The following is a 23,974-nucleotide window of genomic DNA, read 5'->3' on the forward strand; positions in this document are numbered from 1 at the left end:
CCTCTACAAGCAAGTCTTCCATTCTCCAACCTTTTCTTCTTACCTCTGATGTCTGCGATTCCTGAAGGCTGTTCTCAGCAGTAAACACTGAAGCAAAGAAGGCATTCAATAATTTGGCCTTCTCAGTGTCCTCCAATACCAGGACACCCATATGATCCAGCAGCAGCCACACATTTCCCCTGTTTTTCCTGTTGCTGCTCATGAATTTGTAGAAGTCCTTCTTGTTGTCCTTTATATCCCTGGCCAGACTGAATTACAAGTGGCCTCTGGCCTTCCTTCTCACATCCCTGCATATTGTGACAATGTTCCTATAGTCCTCCCATGTGGCCTGTCCCTTTTTTCACATCCTGTAAATTTCTTTCTTCTGTTTGAGTTTTACTAAAATCTCATCTATTTAGGGCTCCAGCCCTCTCTGCCTGATTTCTGGATCACAGGGATGCACTGGTCTTTAGGTCAGAGGAAGTGATGCTTGAATACTGACAAGCTCTTTGGATACCCTCCTCATCTGGAGTCCTAACCCATCAGATTCCTCCAAATAGGCCCTTGAAGAGGTTAAAGTTAGCTTTTTGCAAGTTTAGGGTTCTAATCCTGCTTGCTGTTTTGCTTCCCCAGGGGAGGATTCTGAGTTTCTAATGATCACTTCAGCCAATGCTGTCCCCAGCCTTCCCATCTTCAACCAGTGCCTCTTGGTTGTTAGTAAAAGGTCCAGAACACATCTTTCCTCCCTGGCTCCTCCACCATTGCATCAAAATTATCGTCACTGATCTGCAGGAACTTCCTGAACTGTGTGCCAAGCTGTGTTGTCACTCTTAACAAATATCAGGTAAATATCTCCTAGCAGAATCAGGGCCTGTGACGCTATTTCAATTGCCCACACAAAAATACCCACAACAGTGTCACCCATATTAGCCTGTCACTTAATTCTCATCCATAAACTCTCAACTTGTTCATCTGTCCCTGAGTAGAGCCTGATACAGTCCAATTGCTCTCTCACATGAAGAGCAACTCCACCACCTTGCTTCTCTGACCTGTCCTCTCTAGATATAGCCATCCATGACAACATTTATCTCTATACACAGCGATCCATGACAACATTCCAAGTATGTTGCCGTAATTCCAATGAGATCATGGCTCTGCAACCTCACAGCGATTTCTAGTTTATTAGATTACCTTGTTTATACCACCTGCTGAGTGCATTGGTATACAGGCACTTCACAGAAGATCGAACAACCAGGCTGCTTGAAGGGGTGTGAGAGTCATGAACACCACAGTCATAAAAACCCTTGATGTGTTTTGCCCTATGATCCCGTCCTGGAGTGATCTATACTGCTGTATTCCACAACTATCTGGGCCAAAAAATCATTACTGTCTTGTCACTGTCATATTTTCTGAAAAAATCCTTCACCAGGATTTCTTCACCTGGGAAGCTGAGAAGTCTCAGAGAATAATGAAAACAGCAATTATTTGATTGCTTCTCTTGTGTTTTGCTGCTTTGGAATGTGGTTGGAGATTGTTTATCCACCTTGCCTCAGACGGACTCCAGCTGGTGTTTCTGGGCTGTCCTGGGGCGAAGTCCATATGTGCCATCCTGCTGCTGCAGGGAGGGGCTGGCCCCGCCTCAGTCCGAGCTGCTCCAGGAGAGAAGACTATGGGAGTAGAGCTTCTCCCTTTTGTGGCAGCCTTGGGCTTGCTATTCTAAAAACTGCATTTTGCAGTCAGAAACTGTTACAAAGGGAACTTTGCAAGGTCTGCTGGCAGCAAATAAGCCAGCAAGTTCCTGGGGTCGGGCACCGTGTGCCAGTGCGGATGGACTACTCCTTCCCCACCAGCCCATCCCAGAACCATGGTGCAGAGCACAGCAGCAGCGCTGGCAGAGCCCACGGACAGCAGGAGGAAGTGGCAGCAGCCACTGGAACCAGAAAGTTTCCATCTGCCTCCAGAACTGCTCTGCAGACTTCTGCCTTCCCAGTGGGGGTTCTCACCATCTTGCCTCTTTGTTCCTGCAAATGTGTGGTCACCTGGGAGGCACCACCTTGGAAGGGAAAGGTGTGATGCCCGTTTCCCTTTGTCCTTCAGCCATGCAGCTGCCTCTGGCAGGCACCACTTCAGGAACAGTTATTTCCAGCATTTCAGGTCTCTCTCTGTTCCTGTGGGGTTGTGAAATTTAGCAGTTTCGTATCTAACAGATATTTACTTTCCCCTCCCATGCCCAACCTGCAGGCATCCTGTTTGTTAATAAACTTATTTTTTCACTTGCATCTACTGGTGTGTTGTTCCTTATTGGTGGAAAGGGATTGGTTGGAATCAAGAGGGAAGTTACTCATTTCAGAATGCCCATCTCTTTAAATTTCCTCAAAATGAGACAGATCTTCAATCTGAGCTGCAGCCAAGGAACATCTGACTGTGCAGCGGTTGCTATGACCTGCTCCCCAGGAGGAAGCAATGGCACAATTGTTGCCATTTGCACCCTGATTCCCAGTCCTTCAATTTAAAGTCCATCTCACCAGACTGGCCAGCCTGCTGCCAAAGACACACTGCCCTTTTTATGCCCTTTTTAGCCGGGGGATCCAATTCCCCTGTAACAGGCTAAAAATAATAAAAACACAATGCACTGTTATAAAAGCCAAAACCTTCTTGATAGCACCAGCCACAAACCCAGACACTGCTCTGCACAATGTGTCTGCCTCTGACTGTCCTGATTTCTCTGACTGGTAGGATACATGAGGAGATGACTTGGGAAGAGATGTTTTTCATGTGCCTCACCAGGGCTTTATAGTCTTCCTTGATCCTGGCCATTTTTTGGCTCTCAGTATCATTTGTACCCACACAAAGTGTCCTTAAGGCACAAGTCAAAGTAGGCAGACAGGATGTTCTTCCCCATGCTGCTCCTAAAGAACAAGCTCTCTTAATCACTGGTCTAGGTTAATATAAATTTTGTCTTCTTGACTTTCTGTTGGATGTTAAATGAACACATATTGAAACATGAACATGTTAAATGAACTTGTATTGAAACATTACTAGTAACATTTTGCTGTATAAATACTACTGCATACCGGACACCACATTATGGTTCTGAAATGAAAAATCATTTGTAACCTCCAATCAGTGTCTTAAATGCACTCCAATCAAATATGATGAAACACCTTAGGACTAAATGCCTTTTACTCTACTGCTTTAACATCCCCTTCAATGAATTAAGATAAGTGTACTCACCATGGATATTGCTTCCCAAACTGCAGCTGTAGAGCATGAAGAATCTTATCCTGTGTATCAGCATCACGAACATGAAGAACATTTTCACCTAAACAAAAAATTAAGGTAATAGGACAGATCAGATGCTCAAATTGCATTAGAGTATGAGCTGCTTTAGAAATGAAAAAAAAAAAAAAGTTTTTATTTCCTCTGTGAGAGCAAGATGCCCATCAGATTGATATAACTCTTCATCAGTTCTGTGCCTCCCCTTGCTCCCACTAAAGCAATGGTGACACCTCTGAGACACTGTCCTGCAATACAAAAACGCAGTTAAGCAAACATGTACCTGTTTCTCTTCCTGTCTGCCGTGTCCCCAGGTTGATGACAGGTGTGCCAAACGCTCCCACCTCTCTGACACCACAACTGCTGTTACCAATCATACAACCAGCGTGAGCAACTAGCTGAATGAACTGGTCAAATGGCACATGCTTCACTGCCCGAAAATTGGGATGGTGTTCAATGCCCTTCTTCCTCATCACACGAACCATCTCTTTGCTTCCTACAGAAAAGCAAAGTACAATAAATGATTTAAGTTCTACTTTTAAAATCAAAGTCCAGGCACACAAAGAATATAGTAGCCAGCCATTCACTGAGTTGCTAGCTCTGAACAGGTTTTTGCTCTTTTTATCCTTACACTGTAAATCATTTAGCTCAGCACATATGCCAAAGTTTGACACAAGAATTCACTGCAAAAGTGTCTTTGTAGTTTTAAGCTCATTTAAGAGGCACTAATATTGCTCCTACATGTCACCTGGTTTCTCCTCTTTTTCCTTCCCACACTGAAAAACTGAAATGTCCTCTAGCAATGTGAACATAGAGCTGCAGCAGATGCACCCACGAGGCTGACACAATCCAGCTATTTCCATCTGGCTGGAGGACCTGGGATAAAAGCACTCTTTTGAAGACAATCTGTTATGTGTCACTCTGTCATGAAGGTATTCTACTCACCTGCATCCACATTAGGGAATAGAACAAGTGTTCTCTTGTTGAAGGAGATGAGCGCATCTAGTGTCAGCTCAAACATCTTTATGGAATGCTTAATATCTGTGGTTACAGGATGCTGCAGAGCAACTATATAATCTCTGGTTTTGACATCTTCACCTGTCCAAATGGAGGGCAAGAGAAGTTTTTTTATTGGCGTAGAATAGCAAGAGGAAGAAAGGACATACTTTTAGAACTACAAATGTGAAACCCTGAAAAGTTGAGGCACCGAATGGGATATATCTAACACATAGGCAAAATGCTAGAATAAAAATCAAGGGACTTACAGGGTAGCCTAGCTTGTTATTGGCCTAAGCACGTCTCATAATTTTAGAGACCACTGCCTAAATGTCTACAAACTGTTAACTTGCAAGCCTACTTCTGAAGCTTTCCAAGACTATACCAGGAGATCAAGACACTGTTCTCACACCACTATAAATCTGGACTAACTCCTGAAGCTGCTCTGATTTTCTGTCAGTTGTCCATTCTCAAGCAAAGACCTCATTTCCACGGTTTTAAAACAGGCAGTCACACTTGTCTTAGTACATTTGATAAACATTTATCTGCAAAACATACTGATTGAAAAAAAATCCTGCTTCTACACATGGTAGCCATACAGGACACTGCTTTGTCAAAGATAAAAAGCAAACATAAAACCATACTGTTTACAGGAATTATTTCTAAGTCAGTCAGTATTAAACACCAAAAGCCTTTGGTGCATGTTGTCCTGTTGCAGTGCATTCCTCAAAAAAAAGTTCATAATACAAATTCTGTATGATTTTTTTTATATTAGGCCTGAACAGCTTTGATTCTATTTAACTAAAACTCTACTACACCAAAGTAACTGCTCATGTAAGACTGTTCTTTTTAAAGACTGTTCTGTTCTGCTTTTAAATTGTTCAGCTCAGAGAAATTACCCATTTAAGGAGTTATTTTTTGACTTGGCGAAAGGTCTGGAAGTGTTCAGTGAAATAGATTAGTAGCTTTTCAGTTGTATGTGGCAGAATGAAAGCAAATGTAGAAAGAAATACCAAGTACTATTAAAAATATATATTATTTTTAATATAGACTGTAAGTAGACTGATAGCCTACTTACTGAGTTTGTCTAGTGTTCAAAGGCATGTGAGAAAAACATAAGAAGTGGCCCGCTTACCTAGCCACATGCTAATAATACTCATGTAGTCTTTGTTTTTGGCAGAGAGAAGCTTGTCATACGAGGGACAGCCTGCTAAAAGGATGCGGTCGTGGTCTTCACACATGGCTATCAGGTGCTGCTCTGCACTCCTCGTGCAGCACACGTGGTAATGGGCCAGTTTGGTTATGGCATGTCTGATGGAGTCATCGATGGTCCCGCTGACTTCCCCACCTTCAATGTGAAGAATGCGAATGTTCATCAGGGCTGCGGACGTGGCCAGGGCCAAAGCATCGAATCTGTCCCCATGAACTATCATTATGTCAGGTTTCAGGCGGTTGAGGACATCAGGTAACTTGACTAACGCAAGGCCCACTGACTCCACCATAGCTGCCTCATCCTCCCCTCTCACGATGGTGTGCAGTCTTGTATGAATATCAAAGTCATCTTGTTCAATCATACGATAGGTATTACTGAAGGTCAGAGAAAAAGCATTATTAGAGTAAATACAACTTGATTTTACAGCAATGTTGCTTCACAAAATAAACATAAATTACAACAGCTGTACTGGGGTTGAAAAAATACTTGCTTTCCACATCTTCTTCACTGAGGAAAGTAGCTTTTAAGATTTTAACAGAATCTTCTCATCTATGTGAAGATCCTCCCTAATATTCCAAACATCCAGTTTTTCTAGACACCATTAAGGAAGAACTGTGCTGAACACATTGTGGAAATCCTCAGAAATCAAACTCTTTGTTCATATGTCCACCAAGACTTACAGAGAATAGATATGGCATGACTTCCTGTCAGAAAGGGTATGTTTATTGACTTTTCTGTGGACAACTCTATAAATACAACAACCAATGTGATGCAAAGCTGAGGCCTGTATGTTTAAAGAAAACATCCTGCAGGTAGCATATATTATTTCAGATTCTGTATTTTTTTAAGGCATATCCTTTTTATTTTACTGAGTAAAGGGGCTCGCATTTATAGAGCATAAATTTCATTAAATTTCCAACTCCATTTACAAATATCCTTCACAGACCTACCATCTTCCTGATTATGTACATTCATCTCAGAAAACTTTTTTTCTCTTTGTTTCTGTATTCTTTGCTTTTTGAAAGGTGAAAATCTAGGAGACAAGCGAGACTGTGCATTTATGTTTGCCAGATCAAAATCTCTACTGTTTGCTTTGTGCATTACAAATCATTCACAATACAGAGACAAACGTTAAACACCTTGGAACTGGAAAAGTAGTATTTTGTATTACTTTGCACAAGTCTTGCAGACAGCCAAGGGTTATATGATATGGAGAAATCAGGGCCACGTTTGTCGTTTATGGCAAATGACATGGAACTACTTTATTTCTCCAGTCAGAGAGGGTGCAATTCAACATACTAACCTGTCAAGAAGTTAAACTGTTTTGTTTTTTTTTTTAATCAGGTTACTTTTGTGATGTTGAATTCACCTTGCCATGTTACTGGATGGAAACAACGTCCAGTACCAAGCAAGGAACAGAGTGCTGTAATGTGCATAAAGAGAACAGTCACCAGTGGAACATCCTGTCTTACTAGTTCTCTCCCACCTACCCATACGTGACCAGACAACCATATAGCTATCATTTTGTTATTAAATTTTGTCATTCATTTTGTCAGAAACATATGACGACAGTTTCCTGCCTCCACAACACTGGAAGTAAGAAGTAACAGTGTCCTCCTGGCATATGCAATATGTACTTTCTCCAATAACTGTAAAGCAGAAGAGCTGCAATTTAACATGACTGAGGAGGCTCTTTTCTCTATGAAAACTAAAAAACTGTAGCACATTTCCATTTGATAATCACCAGGTTTCAGGGAAAAATCCACTACATCACTTTCTCACTTCATACAGCCTGTGATTCTTTTTGGGGTCTCAGTTACAGCATTTGCACAAAACTTTCTAGAATTCAAAGACTGCCTGAAAAAAATGATTGCATAAAATATGCAATCTCATAAGGAGCTGCAAAATAAAATTCTGGAAAAAAAAAAGTAAAACTTTGTTGTCTGCACTCATGACGCCAGAGTTTGTTTTACCTAATGTTCATATTATCATTGCTAACACCTCAGAAATATACTGGTAGATAAAAATTCACCTTACCCATAATCATCAATCAGGTGGGAACCAAGCACTACCACATCAAGCTCAAAAAACTGTGGTTCTGCCTTAATACCAAACATAATGGGAGCTAATTTTGAATAATCAGCACGGTTGCAAGTAGCAACACAAACACGAAGTTTGTGGTTGTTTCCATTCTTCTCCATTACTTCCTTTTGCTTCTGTTTTGAAAGATTCTTGAAGTACACCTCCTGACATAACAGAGAAAACAAGAAGTGTGTCATTAATAATAGTAATTTACTTACATCAAATGATAATCATTTCATGAACAATACACACAAGTGCAGCCCCAAATATGGATACTACTGCACTTATAATGAACATCTAGTACCTAACAAAACAAATGGGTTCTCCTTCCAAAATTTAGAATAGAAACTTTTTTTTCCAGTTAAAACTCAATTTTAATGCTTCTATTTCTACAAAACGTATATAAAAATTCTGTATTAACAATATTTAAGTGTTATGAAGTTCAGTTGTAATCAAACAGTAAAATTACTTCTCCCTGTTCTGATGGAAACCTCTGCATAAGTAGAAAAACTATTCTGCCTTAGTAAATGAAAGAAAGAAAATCTCATATTCCAAATAAAAGAATGGAATAAATTGCTCAGATGCATCCACTGACAGACTCTGTAAACAAAAATAAGAAGTTTTTGATTAAGACAGCTTATGTATCTCCATTAAACACATTTTGGTGAGGTAAAGCAAGTTAAACATTTATTTCCAAAACCCTACATACCCTTTTGTAGGCCAAAGTACATTAAGAAAATCAATAATACAAAACAACAAAATAACCCAATTTCTTCTCCTCCCAAACAGAAATTACTAAGGTGTTAGCAAGAGTTTAAGTAAACACCATCCTTTTGGTATAAATTTGATGTTATATCAGATTTCAGATTTTTGCTCCACTCTGCAGATGCAACTTCTTCTGGATTAATGGACAAGGCTTGCTTATCCTTGACTCAAAGCAGTATCAATCTCTCTATTGATTTTGCCAGCTAGAAAAGTGTGACAATACATGATAATATTAAGAGGAGCAATTCCATGCTCCTTTTAGACTGCATTCAGATTTTTTCAGTAAAATTCTAAAAGAAAGGCTACTGTGATATCACACTCTCATGAAACTTTCAAAATCAAGATTCAACTTACAAAATTTCAAGATTTCCCTATTTTTAAGACATTAGTTTAGGTTTCATCACACATGACCATACAATGCTTTGGTGTAATAGCAACATCAGGGTGATCAGGAATCTATGCCAAGTTGTCAAAGGCAACGTGGTATCTCTAGTCCACTTGCAGTCCATTACGACTCTGCAAAACTACCAGTGGAAACTATCAGAGAAAACTAGCAGTGACTATCACTGGCAGTGACACCAGCCAGACTAAGATCTAACAGACCCCACTGTTTTTCCTCATTTCTAAAACAACCTCTCTTCGGAGGGAGTTCTGAGCACGACGTCCTGTCATTATTTATGTAAAACTAGCCACTGATTCAAATAAAATGGTGATCAAGATGTGAATGCCACTTTTGACACACCTATAAGCTTGTTCTTTGAAACTGCATGAACAATATTAGTATAACTAAAGCCAAACCTCTCACAAAACTCTTCAAGTTGTCACTGCTGCATACATATTCTATACTATATAAAACAAGAAGCCAAAGTAAAAAACCGCAAAATAAGGAAGTGACAAAGCAAACTAAACCGAAGTCTGCTAACTCCAAGTTACCTGTCTGAGCTAGGACCACCATGACCCCTCTGACAAAGCAGTTTCTCTTCATTTATGCAAAACAGTCTTTTAAGAAGCAGAATAGTTTTCTGTCCTTCTTTTTTCTTCAAGCATTGTCTGAAATTCTAAAAACCTTCCATCCAGACACAGAACATACCATCTCCTAAAACAGAAGGTCTGTAAGTTGAGAAAAAATAAAATCTTTTTCCACCATTTTTTCACAGATCCAACAGGACTGAATCACTAGCCCACATATCTTTCCAGCCATGAAGATCTCATTTAATTAGTTAGTATCTGGCTGTAGTAATGGTCTCTTGAAATAATTTTAGACGTAGATGTGGAGACACTTCAAATCTGTCTGCATTGACTAGAATCAAAGGAAATTCCTGATATTTGTCCATTTCAACTTCTGTTAACATATTTCAAAGCAGAATTATTTCCAGTACTGCCTTAAAACTCTGTAACCCAGTAGCTTCAAAAAGCTGCCAAGTGCAGACATTGGCCTTGGCGCAGACAGGTTTTCTATTGCTTTTTAATTTTAAACACCTGCTTATCTGAAGAACCAAAATATTTACCCTAGTATAAAGTAGGTAACAATGCAGTATAATTATCAACTGCATGTGGAAATTTGCCACTAATTAAATTGGTTTATTGTTTTCTAGGATAACTTGGATGTTTCCTAAACATCTGATGTATTGCCACATCACAGTTTAATAACAGACATTATTCTATCCTGACTCCAAACTTTTCTGAGCCTAAATGGAAAAATAATTCTTAATTTCAGACAGTATTCAGTCCCTTCAGCCATTAACAGCAAATTCCTTCAAGCATAGCTGTGATGCCCAAGTTACAAAATTTTGTTACCACTGCGGTTTTAGAATTTATTATCAGCTTTTGCAGGCAAGTCATCTCTTTTCAGGACTGTTCACCAAAATTATATGAAATAATGAATCACTGACATTTGCCTCTTAGTTTCTAGACGTTTGATGATATACTGAGTTTGATCTACTTAGAACTCTCTAGCTGGGGATCCTCCTGTTCCAAGGCCTATCTCTTCCACCTTGTAGGAACTAGCAATCTTTAGCAGAAGGGTAAAGAAATAAAACAGTCTTCCATGAAGGACTACTTGAAATACTTAATCTCCATGTGCTTTGGTCTACTGCTCTTCTATATTCCATCTAAAGCTTTTAGATTATTACAGATTCAAGGACTTTTTGAGACTGGGAAATTCTGGACCAGACTTTACAGCAGCCAAGCAGCTACTATTTCTCTTAGCAGGCCCCAGAGCATGAGACACCCCTCGATCACTGTTTCACAAATGACACCACCTGTATACTCTATACTCTACATTCACACCTCTGAAACACTGGCTTATAAAATCAAATACCCCGTCTCTACACTCTGTGTATGCCCATGTGTTGAAGGCAATTTCATCTTGCCAACTGCTTTGCTGTGTGGCACACAGGTTACTGTACCCTGAGCTCTTCCCACACCGTTTACCAGTATGTGTATTCCCACCACCCTTCTCCACTCATCTGCTGAGCCATCGGTTTCTACATCGCCTGTGTGCACACACACCCAGGGCCTCTTCCTAGAGCCGAGTGCAGGTGACCAAACATCAAATGACACCCTCAAACACCTCTGTGAGGATGGAAAAGCATCCATCGCCCTGCACATGTTTTAAGGCAAAAAATGCTCCCCACCATTCCCCCCATGAATGTGGCTGATGTCTCCAACAGACCCCTTCCTGGAGCAAGGGATCAACCCCGTGCTTCTCCAAATATTGATAAGAATCACAGAATATGATTACTGCAATGCTGAACTGGAAGGGAACCACAAAGATCATTGAGTCCAACTCTTACTCCTGCACAGGACAACCCAAGCATGCATGTGCCCGAGAGCATTGAACCCTGTTAGGCTGGTGCTGTGACCACTTCCTTAGGGAGTCCGTCCAAGCCATCCTCTGGGTGAAGTGCCTGCTCGTAATATCCAATCTAAACCCGCCCTGACACTTCAGGCCATTCACTTGTTACACAAGGCTGTCCCGGTACTCCCCCGCTTCCGCACAAGCCACGGGGACAAGCCACGCCAGCGGCCCGCCGCTCTCTCTGCTCCTCCGGACAGTGTCCCCGTGCGCACCTTTCCCCGCTTTTCCCGGGGACCCGTACCGCATCTCCGGGGCTCTGGATCCCCGCATTCCGCGGAGACGCGCCCCGCCCCGCCCCCAGGCACAGCCGCGCTCCCGCCCCCGCCCCGCCGCGCTCCCGCTGCTGCCGCCTCCCCGCACATCGGCGGCGGAGAGGTGGGCCCGGCCCGGCCCTGCGCGGCCGCCCCACAGTCACCTTGCCGGCGCCAGGGCCGCTCGCATCCGCAGGCAGCAAGCCCCGCCCCGCAGGAAGTGAGCGCAGAGGAGGGGTCTGCCCCGGCCGCGCCCCGCTGGCCCGAGGCCCGGGCAGCCCCCGGCACGCCCGTAGGGCCGCGTGCGGGTTTGCCATCGCGGAATCACAGAACCAATTAGCTTGGAAAGGGCCTCTGAGGTCACCGAGTCCAACTTAGGAGCCAACACCTCCCTGTCAACGACACCATGGCACTGATTGCCACATCCAGTCTTTCCTTAAAAAATGGACGGTGACTCCATTGCAATGGCAGCCCGTTCCAATGTCTCATCGGGCTTTCTGTGAAGAAATTCTCCTAAAGAGGAGCCATATCGTCTATAAGAACATACTGTCCCACCTCAGTGTCGTTTTATATATGGAATACTCCATATATACACATCTGAGGTAGCTAATTAAAACCGCTGGATGATCACACGGCTTCAGTGGCGACTGCCATCGTGTTAAGACCTTTTAAAGTGAGGGCTGTCAGGGAACGAGGGGCTGTGGGGGTGCTGTAGGAGATGCACAGTTCGGACAAACAGCCTACAGGGGTGTATGGAAGCATTAGCCTGATGGTGCAGGCTGTGAGGAACTACAGCCCCCCAGTCAGAGCACCTGCCAGTAGCCCATGAAGAGTGACTGGGGGTGAGGCAGAATTTTATAATTTTGGCATTAATTCAGCCCAGGGCGTCGCCAAATGACAACTTCATTGGCATGCAGCACAATCAAAAAAGCTGTTAAACCAACTACCAGGTGTTGCTGTCATCTGCGTTCCAGTTGACTGTAAAAGAGATGTGGTTTGTTTTCTCAAGCTGGAGGCGTTTCGAGATCAAGTCTCACATTAGTGAAGTGACTGTGACATGGTTCCTAGCTCAATACCTGAGGCACCATGTGTAACATCAGCAACCTGTGCCCACTATATTCTGCTATGAAACTACCTAAAACATTTCAGTAGCTGAAATGGTGTCACGCAGTCCTAGTAAAAGGACAATTCTTTGCCCATTTTTATTTCTCTGATTTCACATTTGTGTGGCTGAAACCTGAGTCTAGTGTGGGAGGGCCATACATTGGAACAAGCCTGTACAACATTCAGCTATTTGGTACCTGAACTTTGCCACAGTTTTTCAGTACAGATTGTATCTTTGTTTATCCATATAATACCTGAGGGGTCTCATATCCCTTCTAGCTTTGCCCTTTAATTCTTAGAAAAATTAGCTGTAAGAGTGACTCTTGTCTGACATACTTAGAAGAAAGTAGGTGCAAGGAATGAGATAACTGCATTTCTGGCCTTTATCAGGGAGAAAAAGGTTGACTTTAGTAGCAGTTACAAATATTTGTTTAAAAGACTTTAAGAAACAATTACTGAAGTTTTCAGCTAAAAGAAAAAATATCTTCAAGAGTGATTATTAAAGTAAAAACCCTTAACGACTTGCCCTTGGGAATTTAAAGTGATGATCTGACTGTTTCCCAAGAGAGGTAGAAAGGATCTTATCCTATGCTGACATTCAGAAAGTCCTCAGACAGCTGTGGTTCAATGAGTCACAGCTCTGCAAAGACTCAGTGTTTTGAGAATATTGCAGCACACCCACTTCTGAAATTACCAGGCATCTTTGCTTACAATACTGACCACATGCAGTAATAGCAACTGATAGGCACCTTAGTTTCAATTCATGTCCAATTTAAATTATTTTCATTCTTCTCTGCATCACTAGATTTACTTTATGCACATCGCTAAAAAACCCATGTACATTCTGGAAATGCCATATTAAATAAATATGGCATTTGAATTGTCTGCTGTAAATGCTTTCAGGTTATGATAAGCTTGCCAGCATATCTATGTTTGGTTTCACTGAAACACTGAAGAAGAGCCTGAATCATATTTGAGCATGAGTGTATGGAAGTGTGAACATATGGGCAGACTCCGGTTTATACTAGTACTAACACAGCTAGAAGCAACCACATTGAGAGTTAATTACTCTTACAACACCATCAGTGCATCTCTTCATGTGATTTTTTCTGTAAATGTTCTAATGGTGTTTCAGCTGTTGCAGTAAAAGGTGCAGAAGAAACAAGAAAGTTTATGTTCCTTTTGGTTATTTCTCCCAGACCTCACATATTTCATAAACAAGATTAAATTTTTCTTGTTACTGAGTGAGCCCTGCCTCAAGGCTTCTCAGCAGAGAGACAAATGCTGTGCAGAGAGATGAGATGAGATGAGATGAGATGAGATGAGATGAGATGAGATGATGAGATGGGAGGAGAAGTCTCAGCCCATAATCTGCCTGCTTCAGTTGGTTTTATGCTTTGCTGCTCAAAATCTCCAATGACACTGTGAAAAGGGCCTTGACAAGGCCTGTGGCTGTGAAGGGGTTAATTAGAGTAGCAGGGTCTCAATATCCAGAAAATTCATTGGCACTTCCCTCATCAGAAATCTCTGCAGGAATAGTAAAGGCTCTGCAGAGACTAAATAGTCATTAGTGTCAAAGTGTTGGGAAATGTTGGAGATGAGGAGCTTACTAGTTTTGGGAGAAGTCATGTTGCTTAAGATCTGAACAGAAGAGTGGGTTTGGTTTGCAGCTGGTTTGAATTTGCTGGAAACCCATCCTGCAAAAGGTGAAAGGTGCTTAACTGGGATGGTCGGTGCATGACGGTGGCCAGGAGATGGCTAGTGTGGACAGACAGAACCAGAACCAGTACCACTCTGATCTTCTGCACTGGTGCTAAGCACTGTGTGTTACTTATTACCTTCTGAAAGCAGAGCTTTATGACTTTTCAACATCTTCATGATGTGAATCTTTATTACTTCTCCTTAATTTTTCATTTATGTCCATTTTATTTATGTCAAAGACACATGCTGAGAGTAAAAAAACTTCCACTAAGGTTTTCAAAAGTAGCTGAACATATCAATTCTGTACTGTCCAGCCTAAAACCTGAAAGCAACTTGAATTTTAAAGATCAGGGCTTTCAGAAAAGCAAGCCCTTTTGACACAGCCAAACTGATAACCTCTGAAGATTCTGTCATGGTAGTGTTCAGCTACTGAGAATGCACTACATTATAAATATCCCTTGCAGGAAGAGACCAAGTACTGTGCACTACATGATATAAGGAGAATATAAACAGTTACACACAGTAGGGAAAGCCTAATAAATTTTACCTTGCTGCATTTTCCTGTTTGTTCTTCCTGGTGAAAACTACCAGGTGAGGTGTGCAGTTAACAGCAATTGTGGGCAACCACATCACAGTTCATATCTGATGTTCCAGAGAAGGGGAAGAGATCAGGGATAAGACAATGCCATAGATGCTATGAAGAGGGAAATTTGGAGATTTATTCTTTTCTCATCACAATACAGATCTCTTACATCTTTGCTTAGTGTCTTATGCCCACAAAATGGGCATCTAAGATTGTAAGACACAGAATTCCCAGCTAAGGGAGAAGAAATCAATAACTATATGAAAATTTGTTCTTTGTCTCTGGAAAGATACTGTCCAAAGAAATCAATGAAGCTGGTGCAGGGAGCTATCTTACGAGTAGCAAGGTGGGGATCAGTTTCTTTTCCCAAGTAACAATGAAAGACAAGAGGAAATGACCTCAGGGTGTGCCCTCAGTGAAGGTTTATTCTTAGATATTCAGAAATATTTATTCACTGAAAGGGTTATCAAACATCATAAGCAACTGCCCAAGGAAGTACTGGAGTTATCATCCCTAGAATTATGTAAAAGGCACATAGATGTGGCACTTAGGAACATGATTTAATTTTGGATTTGGCAGTGCTGTATTAATGGTTGGACTTGATGACCTTAAGGTTCTTTTCCAATCCAAATATTCCACAAGTCGGTGTTAAAATTAGGTGCTTCAAAAACCCAAGTAAGAAGCAGAATTGTGAATCTCATTGAAGTAATTAGGAATTAGGTAAAAAACATTCTATACTTTTTTTTCCAAGAGTTTCCAATGTTCTGTAATAGATTACAGTACCTTTTTCTTCCTTATTGGAAAGATGGCATATTTTGGTGTCTGGTGTGTTACAAAACAATGGCATTTGCATATATGCTATAAAATGTGAGTAAAGTTTATTGTAACTAGGTAGATTGTAGAATGTGATAGATACATGGCATAAAAAGCAACCTCTTTGTAGAGAATTCCTTGATCAGGTCGGTGTGTGTGTGTAGTGTAGGCTAGGATAATATCCACGTGAAACCCATGTAAAGCAGTGGAAAGAGTACTGGAAACCTCAATAGTTGGGGTTTTTTTTCCCCAGTTCATTCGATGTCTTGAGCCTTTATCTTAACTTCTGCTAAAAAAAACCACCACAAAACTTTTCCTTCCCACTCCATCTAAAAATAGTGGAACTGACCCACTTTTTGCTGTCATCATGTGACTAACTCTGCTTATGTGATCAGTTTAATTCTTCAAATGGGTCTGTTTTCTTCACTTGTAATCAATGCTGTTAGGGTTACAGCTTGTCTGTTTTTTCTGAAGCTCCACTTCTGGTTCAGTCCTACTGGAATGATTGCTGCTGGCGAGTTTTTGACACACATCAGACACCACTGGGAAATCTGATGCAGTTCAACATACCCAAGCTGGCTTCAAACCAGTTGGTCTTGAACAATGATGGCAGCCTAGGCTGGGGTGGTTCTTGTGATGCAATTCTTCCTCTTATGGTGCCGTGCATCTACACCTCTGGATCAGTAGACAATGTGGTTCTCTTAAAACAACTTGGGGTATGTTCAAAATGGAATGAGTAGAGTTGCTCTACATACTCAGAATATTTGGATGTGATCCAGTGCAGAATGAACTTGATTGGAAGCTTACCTCATCACTAGGTAAGACAGTGAGTAACTTTGCCAAATACAAGATCCCAATTTCCACCTCAGATATATATATATAAATACCTGGTCAAGGAAACCATGAAGAAAAAAGAGCCAACTCTGCAACAGCCAAAGATGTAAATGCCTCTCATTTGTGAAAGTCTGGAAAGAAAGTTCTGTTAAGCTTTACCAGTTCTGACGTTAAGACTGCCTACTTTTTTCACTTCAAATTGACATGAAGTGCTGAAAGAAAGTTAAAAGTCTGGCAGGAAGGAGGAATCAAACTCAGGCCACTTCTCGCTATTAATAAATACCTGCCGTGTTGCACACTGGTCTAGAGATTCCTCTTTGCTGTTCCTGTCCAACTGGTATGTTCTTTTTTTTCATCTCTCCTAATCCTTTTGAGGCTCTTTGGCATTCCTACTTGAATGCAACTGTGTTTTTCAATGTGACTATTAGATTACCAATATTTGAATTATTATGTCTTCTCTGGTAATTGCTAATTTCTAATTTTAAGGAGTACTAATTCTACTACATAATTACAAAAAAAAATCCATTAAGAAGTGATCCATTATCAGGATTAAAGAATTATAATAGTAAACATGTATTTCTACCCTTTCTGCCATATTAAAATAATTTCTTTCATGTGTAGTTTGTGGATTTTGGCTATTAACTAAGACAAAAAATATGATGAAAGAAGAAAATGAGATTGTAAAGTTACAGTACAAAGCAGATAGTCAGTTTACATTTACTAAGACAGGTGAGGAAATTTTGTGAGACAATATAAAATGGACAGGTGTAGCAGTAGCTACTCTTCACTAAGTCTGGATTCTCCTGTCTTTCAACACACTATGTATTATTAGGTGAGTTATTCAAATGTCTCCTTTAAACATGTGACTCTCAGAGGAATCTTAAATCTTAATCTATTACATGGCTACTATAATTCCCTGAAACAATTTCGGATTTTCCATTTGAAGAAGCTTGTAGAGATGCAGCAGAAGGTTTAAGTGCCAGTCAAAAGCACAGTGGTATCAGGTATTCCACAAAAGTACATCTGTGGTTTTAATTCTGGAATAAAGAATAAAGTCTCCTTGTTTTTTGAAGTATCTGTAGGCCTTATTTTCATTACCAGAAATGTCCAGAAAAAGTTTGTTTTTTCCTAACAACAAATAAAAGCCAAGGAAAAGCAAAAACAAGCGCACAATTTTAAAAAGAGGTTCTGTTTCTAAAGCCGTCAACCAACAAACCATCAGTTAATTTGCTTTGATTGGACAGTAAATCAAGATCTTGATGATGAAGAGTAAATCTCTGGAATTCAGGATGACATTTAGAAAAAACCCAAAAAGCCCCACATGCTAAATTGCCATTTACTTATTTCCTTCCGGCTTTCTGATACTAATCTGGAAAAACAACCACATGCAGAGCGCCTGAGTCAGCTGTTATTCTAGAATAGTCTGAGTTTCTCAGCTGGATTTGCTATCCATGTTCTTTTATTAAAGCTTTGATTTAGTACCAGATGTTTTAATGAAAAATTGTCCAGAATTACAGAGATATATAACTGCTAAAATATTCCCTGATTTTTGCAGAAAGAGCAAGTCTACAACAGACGTTCTAATAGACACCCATGTCCTTAGGCTGTGCCGAGTCCCTCTGGGAAAGACCATACACTATTAAGAGAATAGCAGTCTCTTTTCCCAAGGCCTTCTGTGTGCCAGGGTGTAGGAGGTTACTCAGAATCATGTGGACACAGACCACTTTTTGACTGGCCTGGCTGCTGAGGCAGTATTTGTAAAAAACTCAGCCTGAATGTATCTGACAATGAGACTCCAGGTTGTGAAAGGCTCTTCCTCTTACTTTTCCTGTGCTTTTTGAAATCGTCTTGTGTGTCTCTGAAAGGCAATTATGAAATACTGGCATTGTGTGTCATGCTGTCATGCCTGTATTTTCTCAAACAAAGATCCAATGATCCAGCTCAATCTTTTGATTAGAATTAAAATTTGATTACAGTTATAAGAAAAAGTATAAAATTTGAACACAATTTTGGAAAGGACAATCTTTAGTACTAAGTATGTAGTGGAAAAATCCCTGTGATTGGCTTCTACCACATGAAATCATGCTTACTTGCAGAAAATATTATGGGTGTCCTTGACTCTGCCCTAGTGTCAGTTTTACATAGCCCATACAAATCTGCCTTCCCCAGGCAGCACAGTGTTGATGGGACTCATGTCCCTGAGTGTTGGGCCCCCAACCTTCTTACTAGTTAAAAATCTCCAGGCTGTAGGTAGTCTTGTTAAGTGTGATATGCTTAAAGAGCACATCACACATATCAGAGATGAGAAATCTTCTGGTAGAAGAGTGCTCCCAAGTCAAACAATCCACATAGTTTCTGTGTACTGACATTCTCATTTAAAATCTTGGGGGATATGCAAACATTGTATAATTTCCATCAGCATCCTTGATTTCCTTAATATGAATGGGGAGATTTGTTAATTTTCAGTTTTGTCTCTGAGTTTATTTACTCTTCAGTATCTGATGTGCTGACATGGTGATTTCAGATTTGGACTCAGAGCACCAAAGGAAAGCAGTGCTACTAGACAGGAAAAAATGTAAATTAATTTCTTACTTAAAAATAAATACAACAGATATATTTTCAGTGCTTTTTGGATATCAGTTTCTTTAAAGCCTGTATCTGAGTCCTAGATAGATACCTTCACTGGTGAATATCCAAGGTGTTATTTCTCAACACCTCCAGATCTCAGGGAGATCTGGTGCCAAATCTGAAGTCAAAGCTGACTGGAACACAAGGGGAAAGGGAGGATAGGAAAAGAAAAGCTTCAGAGAAACAACTGACATGGTAGGACATTCAGATTGAAATGGGACAGGCCTTCCTTCCATGATAGGCACACACCTTTTGTTTTGTATTTTGGCAGACATCACCTCTGATATCTGTTGCACTCTTCAAGCATGCAGAGAGCTATAGCTCCTAGTAGTTAAAACCAGCTGTCAGTCAGCCACAAAACCTGCTCTACAGGTGTCAAAGTCAATGGCCTGGGGCAACAGCATAAGCAGGCACTGCTTCCTGCAGTGGCACTGCTGGTCAAAGAGCAAGGATTCTGGACCCCTCCCTCCCAAGAGTCTTGGCCCTCTCTCCAGTGCCGTATTTCCAGCCTTTCTGCACTTGCTATCCTCCCTGCTGTACAGCTCTCCTCTGCCTTCTCCTCAATGTTGTGTTGACTTCACCTGTTGGCTGAACACCTTCTGAGAAAACCTACCAGAAAAATTAGCCCACAGAGCTCAAGTCCCCTTGTTATCCTGCCTGTATTCATGTCTCTTTTCCCAAACCCTGTCCACATCCTGCTTGAAAGTGAATCCTTGGAGCATGCATGCCTTTTTTCCTTGTACTAGTATAGCACCTGGAATGTCAGGCATTCATCATTGCCAGAGGTACATCAACAAAATAAAACTGAAAATTATTCTAGACCCTTGCCGAGACCACCTTCCAGGATGGGTGAACCTAATGTAGGTGAATCTAATTTCTCATCTCCCAAATAGAAGAACGATAGTCACAGTTACAAGGCACAGTGTGCTAGCTTTGGAAAAGGTCACTGGCTCCCCACAGCTTGCTATGGACTGGGTAATGAAAAAAAACCCAGAGAGAAAGGGCACAAATTCAGCCCAGGGCAACCATTCAGCACAGGTCTAACGAGAACTTCTAAACGCCCAGAACATCAGCCGGCACGGCCCCAAATCCCGTGTGCCCGCTGAAGACACGGAGATACAGAGGCGGGTCCCGCGATGGCCCTGGAGACGGCGCCTGCCGTGACATCCTCGCCGAGCGGGCAGGCAGCTCCCCCCCGGGTGCATCCCCCCGTGCCGGCAGCCGGCTCGGCGCAGGGCTCGGCGGAGCGCTGCCTGCCCGGCCGCCCCGCGGGGCTCAGCCGCGGCACGGCCCCGCAGCGCCCTCGGCCCGCCCGCGGCCCCCTTCGCGCCCAGCCCTGACTTACGTGGGGGCCGCGGGCCAGCGGCTCCCGGCGCAGCGGCGCGTTCGTCCCCATGGCGGCCGCCGGTCCCCGCCGCTGTGCCGGGCCGGCTCTGCCGCTGCCAAGCCGAGAGACACCCGCGGCCGGGGCCGGGGCCGGGACCGCCCTGCAAGCGCCGCCCTCCGCCCGCCGTCGGGAGGGGTGTGCGCGGCGTTGGAAGGCGCCGGAGGGTCGAGGGATGAGGGGCTGTGCTGAGGCTGCTCCGTATTCCGGGGTGGTCCCGGCGTCCGAGGCTTTAGCACTGCGTGCGCTAAGGCCGTGCGGTATCCCCGCAGGGCAGCGTGGGAAGCGGGGTCCTACTCCGGGTATCCCCCGGTATGGCCTCCTTGCGCTCCCCTGTGCCTCGGGGAGCCGCTCCCCTGCTGGGTACCCTCAGAGCACTCAGCGGTGAGGAAATGCAGGCAGCTTTACTACTACCAAGCATCTCTGTGGATATTACCCGCTAATATCCATGACACCTTGTGTGTTTAACATCACCAAGACTACCCAGATCCAGTCAGAACAACAGGAATCTGCAGCTGTCTCAAGGCAAGGAACCTGTCAAGTGAGTCTTCCCTAACACAGGTTTGGAAGACAGCAACAGCCAGAGCTTCACAAGCCTGATTCCAGTTTCTTCTTGTCCCAAGACAATGCTTCAAGGCGGTGGCATGCTGTGTCTTGTAGGTGTACCTCTGGCCCCTTGGAAGTCCTGGGGCCTGCATGTGTCCACCCTGTCCCTGGAGTTACCCTTCTTATGCAGAGCCCCAAGCTGCTGTAGACACCTGTGTGACCACAAATTTCTGGGTCATCTTGGGGTGCTTGCAATTTTTTTGTGCATGTCTTTTGATTTTTGAGATGTCTGCCTTAGTGTTTGTGGAGAAACTGCTTGTCTCCAGCCATTCTCTCCTTTCCTGCTTGTTTTTCCTGGAACACAGATGTTCAAAGCAACACATAAATTTATAGTACTTTACTCTAGTAAGCAGGTCAGCACACAGCACTGTAAATTTTGCTGACTGGCTTTTTCTCTGTGACCAGATTTACACCTGTACACAAACAATTCAACAGTAGTGGCCATTCTGTTGCCACAATGTTTTCCTAGCTGCTCATTTTAATCTGTTAGATGTCTACAAGTTAAGTTACTAAATAAAACATCAGAACAAAAGGAAGGACAATGAAGCAGCACAAAAGACTCTAAAAAGGTGGGCATTTGTAGAATTGGAAAAGGAGTCATTTTCTTAGTTCGGTCTGAACTGTACATTGGATTTTCCCCCCATTTTATACAGTGTGCAGATCTGTGTGGTTCTTTTTTCTATATATTTTCATTGTGAGTTCTTTGCTATTGTCTTCTTTCTTTGTCTCAGAAGTATACATTTTTTTCTGTCTCTAGTCTAATCTGAAACCCAAAGTGTTACACTGTGTTCTACTGAAGTCTCATCCTGCACATATGTATTTTCAGCTCTTATTTCTTCTCAGCATTGAAACATCCTATTAACAGATTTTCTTCTCCCAGGGCTGCATTACACTGATGCATATGTGTAGGCATACACATAAATATATATGTAGGTACATAGGTTTTAAACATATTTGCTGGTTGTGAGAGAAAACGATCTGTATTGAAATTTCCCTTTGTGAGATACTTGGTTTCTAAAATTTCTCTGTTGTTGACAAAAAGAGAGCCTTAGATTTAGAACTTGAGGCTCTTTTTCCTCTGGGACAACACTACTAAAAAGGAAAGCTCAAATTCCCTTGGGCTTCTCCAAACAGCATTCCTTTCTTACTGTACTTTTCCACTTTTGCAAACATTTGTCATCCTGCTTCTTCAAATGTCACTGATCATTTGTTTGGCATGGGACCTTTTCTTCCTACTCTACTGATGATTAGTACCCTTAGAGATGGGCCTTTGTTTTGGATTGATACAAATGCAACTTCATTTATTTAGCTCATTTTTTTTCCTTTAGTACTGTATTCTGTAGCAGTGCAGGAAATTCTCATCTGCCAGGAACTGTGTCTGTTGTGCTACAGGACTTCTTACTTTTCCTGAAACTTAGCAAAAGCAGGAGCCCATGAGTCTGGGATGTCAACCTGGGACTTTATTGAGTCTCCTCTGAAAACTCACCAACTCCTTCAGACAAATGAGCACACCTGGGTGCTTGTAGGGGCAGTCAAGTGTTCCTGTCCTGGTCCCTTGTGCCATGTGATTTGTACTGGTGTTTTACCCAGTGTGCAGAAAATCATGTCTTTGGAGGTGCAGTAAAGTATCCCCAAAGTGTTTGAGGCTCTCAGTATTATAGACCTTTGTCCTGGCCTCTCCAGCTGAAAGATGATTGTTATTCTCAGCCACCCTCTACAGACACACCTGTGTAGGTGCAGTAATTCATAAGTGTAAGGCTTTATTCAGGAGGGATGGCAGGGGCTGCATAAAGCGAACCTTTAGGTGAGATAGTGAGGTTTTCCCTTACTATCCCTTGATTTAGAATAGCAACAGGTAATTTCTGTAATATGTCCGTGCCCTAGTTTTAGATGGGATAATTTAATTTTCCTCTGAGTAGGTGGTATAGTGTTGTGTTCTGGATTTAGTATAAGAATAATGTTGATAACAGACTTATATTTTCAGTTGTTACTAAGTTTATAGTAGTATTTATACTAAGTCGAGGAATTTTCAGCTTCTCCTGCCCTGCCATCAAGAAGGCTGGCAGAACACAAGAAGCTGTGAGAGGACACAGCCAGGACAGCTGACCCCAACTGGCCAAAGGAATATTCCATTACGTATGATGTCATGCCTAGTATATGAACTGAGGAGAAAAGTTGTCTGGGATCTGCTGCTTGGGAAGTGGCAGAATTAGTGGCAGGATCAGTGAGCAGACAGTGAGCATTTCTTTGTGCATCACTCACTCTTTTATATATTCTAACTACTATTATCATTGTTGTTGTTGTTGTTCTTGTTATTATGAATCATCACCACCATCATTATTAATATGTTCTCTCTGTCCCCATTAAACTGTCCTTATGTAAAGCCTGAGTCTACTGATTCTCTGCCCCTTCCTGATGAGAGAGTGGACTGAATGAGCAGCTGTGTGGTGCTTCATTGCCACCTGGGGTTAAACCACAACTGTCCACCACTCCTTCTCTGCACACAAGACTAATGGAGAGGATTATGTTCTCCTTAATCTTCAGTAGGCTTGTGAGACACCTGAGGTTGTGCAAGCTACTTGGACCTGAGTGCCTGCCTTCTCACACAAAACCAGACCTTAAAGTGACTTATCTTGTCTTCTGGCCTCTCCTTTAAGGAACAAGTCTTGGTAAAATGCTGTTGCACAATGTCACCTCTGCCTACAGTCTAAAAGAAATATTACATTTTAAATAACATATCGGTCAATTTTAATCAATTTGACAGAAATTTAAATTTCTCCCTCTCTTCCCCTGCTTTGATGAGACCAGTGACTTGCAAGTAGCAATAACCCCATTGAACAGAGTGTTCTGAGGAAGAGGGAACTGCACAGGGAACTTGCATTGCCTTCTGCTGGACAGC

General features: G+C 42.1%; 1 protein-coding gene across 3 annotated transcripts in view; it reads right to left on the reverse strand.

Annotated features, from left to right (window-relative positions):
• The window catches only part of GNE (glucosamine (UDP-N-acetyl)-2-epimerase/N-acetylmannosamine kinase), a 34,670-nt gene extending 13,924 nt beyond the window's left edge, over nucleotides 1-20,746 (reverse strand). The window contains exons 1-6 of one of the 3 annotated variants that reach the window (XM_054651837.2): nucleotides 20,431-20,746; nucleotides 7,502-7,710; nucleotides 5,387-5,838; nucleotides 4,201-4,353; nucleotides 3,539-3,751; nucleotides 3,214-3,301 (exon numbers count right to left, since the gene is read on the reverse strand). In XM_054651837.2, the coding sequence (XP_054507812.1) occupies nucleotides 3,214-3,301; nucleotides 3,539-3,751; nucleotides 4,201-4,353; nucleotides 5,387-5,838; nucleotides 7,502-7,710; nucleotides 20,431-20,481 (1,166 nt within the window). In that variant the 5' untranslated portion in view covers nucleotides 20,482-20,746. Of the gene's footprint in view, nucleotides 1-3,213; nucleotides 3,302-3,538; nucleotides 3,752-4,200; nucleotides 4,354-5,386; nucleotides 5,839-7,501; nucleotides 7,711-9,244; nucleotides 9,386-11,586; nucleotides 11,720-20,430 lie in introns of those variants that run through there. The other 2 variants (XM_077171800.1, XM_077171801.1) reach the window with 2 other exon arrangements.
• Between the last annotated feature and the right edge of the window lie 3,228 nt (nucleotides 20,747-23,974).

This window comes from Agelaius phoeniceus, chromosome Z (genome assembly GCF_051311805.1).
Source record: "Agelaius phoeniceus isolate bAgePho1 chromosome Z, bAgePho1.hap1, whole genome shotgun sequence".
NCBI lineage: Eukaryota > Metazoa > Chordata > Aves > Passeriformes > Icteridae > Agelaius > Agelaius phoeniceus.